Genomic DNA, 11360 nt, shown 5'->3' with positions numbered 1-11360 from the left:
TTATCAATATAATATGTATAAAAATGATATATTTATTTTTTGACATTTCCATACAATGACACACATATAATTGAATAGTAGAGATGTAATAATAAAGGAACAGTGTTTCAGCCCCGCTATGGTATATGCAGCCACACAGTACAATCGCTTGTTTCGCTTCGTCATGGGTCTCTTCCTAACAGCTGTCATAACCCCGCCCTTTCGCGCCCTGATATCCGCTCCCCACTTCTCGTCGCTGATTGGTTGGCCCGTGTCCTCTGCGGGTGAGCCCTCACGCTTGACGTCACGGACCCCGGCGAATGTGCAGCTGCCGGTGGCCTCTGAGGTGACGCCACCCAGCTGTCCTTCCAGCGCCAAAACTCAAAACTAGAAGAAGCGGGAGACAGAAGAGTATAAGGCGCGCTGTGTGGCACTGGTCTTGTGTATTCTTCATAACTATGGCTACCCCACCGAAGAGAATCTGCACCGACCTCCCCCCTTCACCCAGCTCATCCACTTCATCTCTAGGCAAGAAGAGCAAAATCAAGAGGATCTCCATAGAGGGCAACATCGGTAAGAGGAGCCTATTGTAGAGACGAGGACGCTGCCTGGGTGCCTCTATAGTATTATATGTGCCATAGTATGGTGGTAATAATGTAGCTGTCAGCCTTGGTTCAGCGACATTACGATCGGTGTTTATGAAGGGCTTTCCCGCCACTAAGTAGGCTGTCATTGTGAACCCGCGATGGCTGATGGCAGGTGCCTCCCTCTGATAGAACACTCATACATAGGTTGAGAAGAGACATCCATCCATCCAGTTCAATCTATAGAGGGAAATTAATACACTATACCCACAGTTCATCCAGAGGAAGGCAAACAAACCCCTTTAAATCATGATCCTATTTACTCCAAAGGGGGGACACATTCCTCCCTGATCCCCCCCCCCTGACATGATTGGAGCCTTTCAGCATGTCTGTCCGGCACCGCCAGCCCTCCGATCACTGTTATTCCATTCATCTATGGACCATTGTTAGTTGTGGTCTCCGCTATATGCAATTGTGAAGTGTGTGTTTTGTTTTTTTTAGAAATCATTGTTTTCTTTTTGAAAATATGCAAATGGTCAAGTGTCATGCGTCCTGGATCTGGCTGTAGGATATATATGGTGCTGTGCTGTTAAAGTAGAAGGGAAAGCTAAAGCTGGGTATAAAAAAACGACTAAAAGATGGATAAGCGCACTACTGTGATTATAATGGAGGAGGAGAATAATAATAAAAAAAACTATTAAAATGAACAATGATAACCGTTGTGCGGTCTCCTTAGACAGAGAGAGGAACCCTGTAATTGGAATAAACAGCAAAAAAACACGAAGGAGCGTTATTACCTGGGAAACTATTTAGAGTGGTATAGTTGTTGTAAACCAATGTATACGTAAAAAGATGCAGGGACTCACTGTTAGATGGAGGCGATGGCGATCTTATGGAGAAGGATGAGGGGTGTGTATAACATCAGTGGAGACGTAAAAAATATCATTCATCCATATGAAGTGATGGCTGAAGCGGGGTTGCGTTGGAAAGAGTGTCTGATAAATCACAGGGTGTGTGTGTGTGACTTGCGATCCTCGTTGGATGCTATCACCGATGTATCAAAAAACTGACCATCAAATTCAGCCGTAGTGATGAAAAATAAAATGGAAGGAGCAAGATGGAAATCAAACAAATATACATTACCCAACAAAGTATTTCTTTACATTTCTGCCCAGACACTTACAGTCTTCATGTTTCCAAACGGTTCCAACTCTCTCAGCTCAGCTTCCCTGAACTTCCTGTCCAGTACAAGATCACATCTACCAATTTGGAGGAGAGGGAGGGGGGGTGACCTGCCATGCTGTGTCTGTGATTATGGAGAGACATAGCTTACTAGCACATACAACAGTGTCTCCTTAGGACCCTGCAAGGAAAAGGAGGCATTCTAGGGGCCCGTTCACAGCAAATTTGCGCATGCACTATTTTTTCAAAAGCATGGTATTTGGCGGTGTGGGTGGGATGTGCGTTTGGGGTGCCGTTCACATGAAGGCCACGTAACGCACCCCCTACACTGTGATCACAAGGGAGGGGCATTGTGCGGTACCGTTCATTAATTGCACTAGTGGCATATCTGCATTTCTTGGCACATACAGCCCTATGTGTGTGTACCCACTCACAACACCACAGCAGTTTAAACCTACCAGGCGGCTTTCTAGGCTCTGACTATAACAGTGGCTTTTGTGTTCTTGTTGCCAAACATCTTGCCATGGCGAAAGGAGCAGAAGAATCTGATTGCTATTGTAGCAATTCAATTTTCAGCTACTTTAATAAATACACCCCAGGTTAGGTCATTTGAGGCTGGTCCTCTCCCCAGTAGTCAAACTGGTTTCATTTAAAGACCCAAACCAGGAAAAGATTTCCATTTGCCTTGACTTATTTTGTACAGATATTTCCAGCCTTGGTAATAGGTAAAGCTGTTCCACCCTTAAGATGTTTTGGTTACACCCAATGCAGACAAGTGCAGAAAAACAAACAATTGTAAATATAATTAGTCAGACTATATTGGGAGTCTGAGAAGCTGTAGTCTTTTTATTGTAGAAAATATATATATACCGTATATACTCGAGTATAGGCCGTCCCGAATATAAGCCGAGGTACCTAATTTTACCACAAAAAACTGGGAAAAAATAGTGACTCGAGTATAAGCCGAGGGTTTTAACCCCTTGCTGCTGGCCCTTTATTAATAGACTAGCTGCAGTTATAATTGGTGGACAGAGACCATGTGATCTAGGCTGGGAGTTAGAGTTTAGGCACTGGCTGTAATTGCTGCTTGGTGTACTGCCTGCTAAATCATCAGTACCAGATTGTGGCACAAACCAGCTATAGTCCTTTGTTCAGCAACCTTGTGATCTGTGAGCTTTCCCGCCAGTCAGTTGTTGTCTGGCTGTCAACACCATCTTGTGCATGAATGGCTGGTGGCAGTTGTCCCTACTCTTAAGGCTGTGACACACTGCACGCGAAGCAGCGCGGAGCGTTGACGTGCTGCCTTCGCGAGCAGTGTGTCATGTAATTTTCTCCCCGGCACGTCAGCTTGCGAGGAGCTTGTGTAGCTGAGCGTGCCGAGATGAAAAATTGAATCTTCAGCCAATCGGCTCGTGTGTGTAAACGTCAGCATGCCACAGCTGGCTGGTTGTTACGCAGGAGCCGATTGGCTGATTGGCAATCATCTGACTGCACTCAGCTCACACACTGCACGCAAAGCTCCATGCCGGACAGCTTTGCTTCGCTCTGCGCGGCTTTGCGTGCAGTGTGTCCCGGGCTTTACGAGAACACTGCAGTCCTTTAGGACATTGACAGTGTCTAGTAGTTATAATCACTACCATTCTATTCATCCACATGGTGCTTCAACAAGCCTACTGATCAGTGTATGCGTGGTCTACCTACTCTTGAGAAGCAATATATTAAAAACTGGGCGTTTGATATTTTGGGTTTTCAGCGGGACAGTTGTCATGCTCTGAACTGTATGTGACATGCTGAACCTCATTAAAGCAGTATTCCACTTTAAATGTAATGTATAGTCTTTTCAGTGACTTTTAGATGTCCACCAAACTGGTCTCTTTTACATCTATATCTTATTTTAAAACCCTTGTTCCCTTGTGTCAATTGTAACTATATAACTTACTCGGGGCCAGCCATATTTGTTCACTTTAAATGCAGGGTCTGCTTTGCAGTTACTGCTCCTTTTTTACAATGCACATCTATAAATCATGTGACTCATTGCAGACAGAACCCCCTCATTCTACGACTAAGAAAAGCTGTTCATAGGTGGAAATGCAGACCAGCCTTTCACAAGCTTTTTATCCTGGGGGAACCCTACAAATTATTTTTAGGTTTCGGAGAACCCCTGAAATAATTTGTTACATCTACAACTGGCAATACATTAGTAAGATCAGCAAGTTATAGATATAATAATAATAATAATAATAAATGAAATATTGGCGTGCACCCCTTTTTGTGAAACATGTTTGTTTTTTGATGTGACTAGGGTGGATAATTTGTATTAACACTCTCCTCTTTTAGGTTGGTGTCCAGTGAAAAATGCTTCTTTAAATTGGTGGTAAGGGAGTTTCCTAACATTAATATCAGTTGTGAAGTTCCTCTTCACACTGGTGAACAGCAAGAAGTGCCCACTTACATTGGTGTTCAGTAATAGGAAGAATGTCCTTCACATTGGTTTTCCATCGGAGCACCTTATACACTGCTCAAAAAAATTAAAGGAACACTTTTTAATCAGAGTATAGCATCAAGTCAATGAAACTCCTAGGATATTGAGCAGGTCAGTTGTTGTTAATCAGTTTCAGTTGCTTTGGTGTTAATGAAACTAACAGGTGCACTAGATGGACTAGATGAGTCAGTGTCACTACTGGTAGCATGAGGCGATACCTGGACCCTATAGAGGTTGCACAGGCATGCCAACTCCTCCAGGATGGCACATCAATACGTGCCATCGCCAGTCTCAATAGCATGGAGGAGATTCTGGGACACAGGCAGTTACTCTAGGAGAGATGGACAGGGGCGTAGAAGGTCCTTAACCCATCAGCAGGACCGGTATCTGCTCCTTTGTGCAAGGAGGCACAGGATGAGCACTGCCAGAGCCCTACAAAATGACCTCCAGCAGGCCACTGGTGTGAATGTCTCTGACCAAACAATTAGAAACAGACTTCATGAGGGTGGCCTGAGGGCCCGATGTCCTCTAGTGGGCCCTGAGCTCACTGCCCGGCGCTGTGGACTTCGATTGGCATTTGCCATTGAACAACAGAATTGACAGGTCCACCACTGGCGCCCGGTGCTTTTCACAAACGAGAGCAGGTTCACCCTGAGCACATGTGACAGACATGAAAGGGTCTGGAGAAGCCATGGAGAACGAGATACGAAAGACGCCGCAGTAACGGTGTCCCATCAGACAAAGCGTTTGGGGCGGTCTGTTACAGCCGAAAGTTTGGGGTGAGTACGCACTCTATTAGGGGGATGTATTGATCTTAATACAAACCCCAGGAAAGCACTACTCTACTGAACATTGGAAGGCTCTGCTATTTGGCTTTGAAGCGGAGCTGTATATTACAGAGACTTTATCTGTTTATATATATTTTTTGTTAGCACAATTAATTGTCATTCACAATTATTTTCGTTTGTATTTTTGTTTACCCACCTGAATTTTTTCACGCATATGATTTGTCACTTAATGGTATTAATTCACATGAAGGTGTAAAAAAAGTGAAGGATTTTTTAATGTGGATAGACTAATCCATTTTATCTTTACACACTGAGACACCTAGAAGCACTTGGTTAAAAATCACCTTCTAATCGTACACAGGTTTATTAACTATTACAGTGCCGTGTTTTTTTTTTGTTTTTTTATTGATTAACGGCACTTGCATTGATGTGTTTTTTGTGTGATTTGTAGTTCACAAACACGATTATATGTTTTTTTGATTCACCTACTAGCGCTGTTAATTTGGTTTAAAACTCTTCAGACCCAGCGGTCTTTAATACAGCAGCTTGTATTTTACATCACAATATTTATTTATCTACTTATATTGGTGTGTTGACACGATACACTAAAAATTCATCACATTGACTTTGCAGTAAGCGCTGCTTATCTTGTTATATCATGGAGAACGTTATGCTGCCTGTAATATCGTTCAGCATGACCAGTTTGGTGGTGGGTCAGTGATGGTCTGGGGAGGCATATCCATGGAGGGAGTCACAGACCTCTACAGGCTAGACAATGGCACCCTGACTGGCATTAGGTATCGGGATGAAATCTTTGGACCCATTGTCAGACCCTACGCTGGTGCAGTGGGTCCTGTGTTCCTCCTGGTGCACGACAATGCCCAACCTCTACATTGAGAGACAGCGGCAGAACCCTAGGGTTCTGCAGAACATTGGTGGAGAAACCTTGATGTAGACAAAATCCCTTAGGGGAAGGTAATAACTATCTGGGTGAAGGCACCGCTGCTGCTTACTAAGGTGGTGCTGAAGGACCCAGGTCACTGTCCGAGAACATGCAGCAGCAAGTGACATCTCAATCTGCATACTCATTGAATGTTCCTGTATAAGCTGTAGATGTACATACATGATACCCTTTTAATTCACTTTCTTTTCTTCCAATAGCTGCTGGTAAATCTACTTTTGTCTGCCTTCTCAATAAGTGCAATGAGGACTGGGAGGTTGTCCCTGAACCTATAGCAAGATGGTGCAACGTTCAAAGCTCTCAAGATGAATTCCAGGTATTTTTATGTGTACATACACTAGAGGTGCACTGAAATAGAAATTTTGAAAACGAAACCGAAATTAAAAAAAATGTTAGGCCGAAACCGAAAATGTTTTTATTTTTTTCAATTATTTAATTTTTTATAAACTTTTTTTTAATTCATTTTTTTATTAAATATTTTTACTTTACTTTTAGGGGCTTCGGGGAAATATTAGGGGTCTAAACAGACCCCTGATATTTCCCTTTTAAAATAGAAAAAGAGATTGAGAACACAAAGTCCTCAATCTCTTTTTCTCATCAATGAACAGGAATCATCTATACTGAGTGTTCCTGTTCATTGATAACTTGAGAATATTGTTTGTTTACTATAACTACAATTATGAATGAATGGGGGTGATGTAGATCACTCCCATTCATTCATAATTGAGGATATAGTACACATACCATATCCTCAATTATGTACACACACACTCAGCGATCACTGATCGCTGAGTGTGTGTATCTTGCTTTTCTCTCTGACACGCTGTCACAGGAGGCTGATCGAGCGGTGTAGAGAGGAAAGCCCAGCCTTCTGTGACAGCGCTGTCTCCAACTGTGATAGGCGGCAGAGCGGTGTGGGAGGAGACGCCGGCCGCTCACAGCGCTCTCCACCGCAGCGCTCGACCGGCTGTCACTTTCTTTTCTCCCCGCTGGAACAGCGGCCAACGGGGAGAAAAGAAACCAGGGATGCGCCAATGTATCGGCCGAAACATGGCTCTTTCGGCATTATGCCAAAAGTGCCATTTTCGGGCGATATGTTTCGGTGGCCGATATATCGGTGCATCCCTAACATACACACATGTGCAGTTTACTGGGGGGAAAAAAAGATCAGGCTGGACAAATCCCAGGAACCAGGTAGCCAATGCTCTTTAACAATTACAGCAGCTGCTGCCTAAAGGGTGCCCATACACCTTACGATTATCGGACAAAACTTTTCGTCCGATGATCGAACCATCGTACGATTTACGTATGACGGCCCCATCCTGCCCCGATTATCGCAAGGTTCAAGCAGCGGTAGTTTAAAAAAAACCACCTGGACGACTTGCAGTAATTGACCGTAATTATTTTCGTATTCGCAGTGTTAATCGTACGACTTTTGACGGACGGAAACGCCACCAACCATGCGAACATCATACGATCGACCAAAGTTTTCAAACATGCTTGACCATCAAAAGTCGTACGATTTGTACAGTACTATCGGTCGGGCACTACATTCACACGTTACGATTGTCGTACGAAAAGCCGATCGCATACGATTATCGTACGATATAATCGTAAGGTGTATGGGCACCTTTTTACTTTGAAGGTTTTCTCTAGTTGTTAATTGATCTGGCTCCTGAATTCCATATTTTTCCATCCCTGAAGTAGATGGTTTAAAAAGCATAAAAAAGGCAAAATACTTCTAAACAATTATTTATTGTCTCTACTGGAACTATATGGTGGTTCCTCCTAATATAAAGCTGTTGCTCTTTGTAATAGAATCAAAAATAATTATAAATATACTAAGATATGCAAACAGTGTAGGGAATTATTGAAATCTAGCACAGGCCTGTTTGGGACTAAAGCTATCCACTCATGGCTTGAATTTTGGCTGATTTCTGCTGAATTGGCTGACGTTCAAGCCCCAGGTGACCTTGTCAACACCACCAAGCTCAAAAACTTTGACAAATTTGGGTAGAAAATAGTCTGCCACACTGACTGCATCCAGTCAAATGATTTTTTTTTTCTTGTTCAGCCCCATGACCAAGAGCAAGAAAGATCTAGCAATGAATGGCTAGCTTTAGTAAGACACTGTGACCAGTATTGAAAGGCTTTTCAAAAGTTGTTAGCGTGGATGGGGAAATTGAGTTTTTTTCTTGTTCAGCTGTTACTCATCCTCTATACCTGGTGAAGTCACATTGTTTTTATAATATTGTCAGAATGTATTTAGACCAGAAGTGCCGCTTGATCTGCACTAATGTCAGTAAATGCAACCTCACATGTCGGTTCTCTTTCATTCAAGAAGTTTTTATTGAGTTTACAAAACAATGGAAACACAACAGTACATAAGTGACAACGGATCAGGTACCATGCATTAGCAAAACAAACAAACAAACAGGTGTGTAAGTCACGTACATAAACATATCGGAGATTGTTCATTTCTACACTGAGTGGCCAGACCATGACCATGACCATGAGCTTATAGCGGAACTGTAAATGCCAGCGCTGTAAGGCATACTGACCTGGCCAGCCAGGAACAGTTTTGTTCTGCCGTATGCCTTACGGCGCTGGCAGGTAAAGGGCTAAGCCTTTATGAACCAGAGTTAGCCCTTATTAACTCTTTCCCTTTTGCTATTTCTATATAGGGCTATATCATATTAGTAAATAACTGTGCCATGCTGTGTGCTAGAAATGTAATTGTGTTTATTATAAATCAGAGTAAAATGTACGCTTTTTATTTGCAGTACCACTAAGGGGTCTATCCACTAAGCTGCCGTAGGCAGCCGAGTGAACGACTGAAGTGAAGTGAGCCGAACGCTGTTTGGCTATTCACTTCAGGTTTGTACGGCTGGTTTCAGCCGTACCTCATGTGGCTTCAGGTCGTCCGAACATGCTCAGCATGTTCTGCCGACCTGAAGTGCAGAAGGAGTTCGACTCAGCCGATCCAACATCTGGATCGGCTAAGACGAACCTTCGGCAGGCTACTCGCTGCTGTTCGGTCTATTCTCATATATGCAAAACAGCAGTGAGTAAATGGCCGAATGCCGCTGAGCGGGATTCGGCTCGGCTGTTCTGCCCGGTACCTCTGTGGCACCGAGCAGAATAGAAAATAGTTTAAAAAGTAGAAAAAATTGGCGGGCGGCTCTGCTGCCGTCAAAAAAATAAATAAATTTTGCCATAGGATTAGCTGGTAACCAGGGACGCTGATCTCTCTTCAAGTGGCCGGAGCCAGCCGTAAGATCACGGCTGGCTCCGCCCAGCTGTCAGAAGCAGGCTGCCGGCCGCTCGGCCAGTTTCACCTTTCACATAGGCTCAGTCTCGGCCTTTTGGCTAAGATCAAGTGTAGTATCTGTTCTTATCAGTTGCCGGTGTCAGCCGAAGCTACAGCTAGATCCTTCGGCTGCTTCATGAATAGACCCCTAAATGTTACTGCACTAAGACACATGGTCAAATTTTGTATTCGCCTTTTACATTGCATAAAAAATAGAATCATTTTTGCAAGGAAATATTGCTAAAAGAGCCTTGTTTGCTGGGATTTGTTGTACTCCTCTATAGCTGGTGGAATTCTGCATTGCACCACTGTATAATGTATTATTGCTGGGATTTGTAGTCCTCTATACAGCGCCATGCAGAATACCAGCAGCTATAGAGGAGTACAATAAATCCCAGCAATATTACGTTATACATACAGTGTATAATGTATTGCTGGGATTTGTAGTCCTCTATAGCTGGTGGTATTCTGCATTGCGGCACAACAGCACAATGTACCATCAGCTATAGAGGAATACAAATCCCACTATCCCAGCAATACATTATAGAGCACCATGTGTGGGGAAAGTGCAGGCTGGCATGAGGAGTCTTCCAGCAACTTGCTTCTGAGATCGGGCCTGTCTGTCGGCGGCTGTCACCCCCCCCCCCCCCCCCCCCCCCACTCCCTCTTTTCCCCCCCCCTGGGAGATGCGGGCGGGTCTGGCAGTGGCGAGCGTGAAGCAGGGAGGAGGTGCAGTGTGTGTGGAGTCGTGAACAGGGCCAACGAATTGAAAGCCAATGAATCGATGATTGAAAATGTTGTCAACTTTTTCAATCACCGATTTATAATGGACTTAGTCGATTAGTTGTTGCAGCTCTAATTGATATTTGCATTACTATATCCTAAGTAACGTCAAGTTTTGGCACATCAGCAGGCCCATAGCTAAAATGTAAAAATTGCTCTAAAAAAAGGAGAGGGATTATAAGCATACAGGAGCTGAAGGAGTTAAACTGTGTATTAAGCTGCTTTCCTGAAGTTCTAGTGATTAAAGTTTTTGCCCTTTTCAAAATTGTCTGCATATACTGTACACGCACGTCAATGCTAATCTTTGTTGGCTAGGTATTGAGGATGAATTAAAACTAATCTGTGTGAGGCTAATCCTGCAAAGCTACTAATTTTTCGTAGGTTTCGTCCAGTGTCTGCACCGCCGTTAGACAAAAACATTGTTTATTGTTCAGCCAAAGTTTTTAAGCCTATCTTCTAGGGAAAAACTCCCCTTGCAGTAAATCTAAGGGGGGCTCACAAGCCCTCCATGTGATAGCACATTGGAGGGGACAGGTTCTTTTTAAGGTGACATTAGGGGTCTGTTAGACCCCTAGTGTCAGCGTTCCACTTCACTGGGGAATGACAACTGCCTGGTGAGGCAGCTGACTGTACACACAGCAGACAGTGGCTGGTAGCAATAGCCAGCCTGCTATTGGCTATTTTAAACTGCAATAGCAGCCTGGCTATTGTACCTTCCTACTGCCTGCTTTCAATCATTAGAGGAGGGAACTGAAGGAGAAAGTTATCGATTATCATCGATTAGTTGTGTATTTGAAGTGTACAGTGCTAAATGCCCTTCAGGAAATTAGATAACGGTAGGGATCATATGGTGTCACCTCCGTGTCAAGCAATCGTGAAACAGTGTATATATAATAAATATTTGTGTAAAAACTTATAGTACGTTATAAAATGTGTCAGCAGGTGTCATAAAAGGCGTGTCATACATGAACCTTATTAAATAAATAAACAAAAATCTTCAAAGAACATGTGTCATATATGTGAAAAAAATATTATTGTGAAAAAAATATTAAATAAATAAACATGTGTCATATATGTAAAAAATAAAAATATCACAATATAAAACAGTCTGTGTTGTTTTCTTTCGAAAATAAGTAGATGTATGCACTTATAATATAAAAAATGCACCCAAAGTTCTAAAGCTCTCCGATCTTCAAAACAAAAAAAGCCCAGAAGAATGAGAATAAAAATCAAAATCAAAAGAAATGTCCAATATTATGAAGTGTCCAACGAAAAAACGATAGAAAAAAAA

The 11360-nt window shown here is 43.0% G+C and overlaps 1 protein-coding gene across 1 annotated transcript in view; it reads left to right on the top strand.

Annotated features, from left to right (window-relative positions):
• Positions 1-336: 336 nt before the first annotated feature.
• Positions 337-11360, top strand: part of DCK (deoxycytidine kinase) — a 19150-nt gene continuing 8126 nt past the window's right edge. Inside the window, exons 1-2 of the mRNA XM_018553569.1 lie at positions 337-552; positions 6177-6292. Coding sequence (XP_018409071.1) covers positions 438-552; positions 6177-6292 — 231 coding nt within the window. The 5' untranslated portion in view covers positions 337-437. The remainder of the gene's footprint in view (positions 553-6176; positions 6293-11360) is intronic.

Source organism: Nanorana parkeri, unplaced genomic scaffold (assembly GCF_000935625.1).
Source record: "Nanorana parkeri isolate BGI_ZX_2015 unplaced genomic scaffold, ASM93562v1 scaffold124, whole genome shotgun sequence".
NCBI lineage: Eukaryota > Metazoa > Chordata > Amphibia > Anura > Dicroglossidae > Nanorana > Nanorana parkeri.
This window is presented reverse-complemented; position numbering and strand designations above follow the sequence as displayed.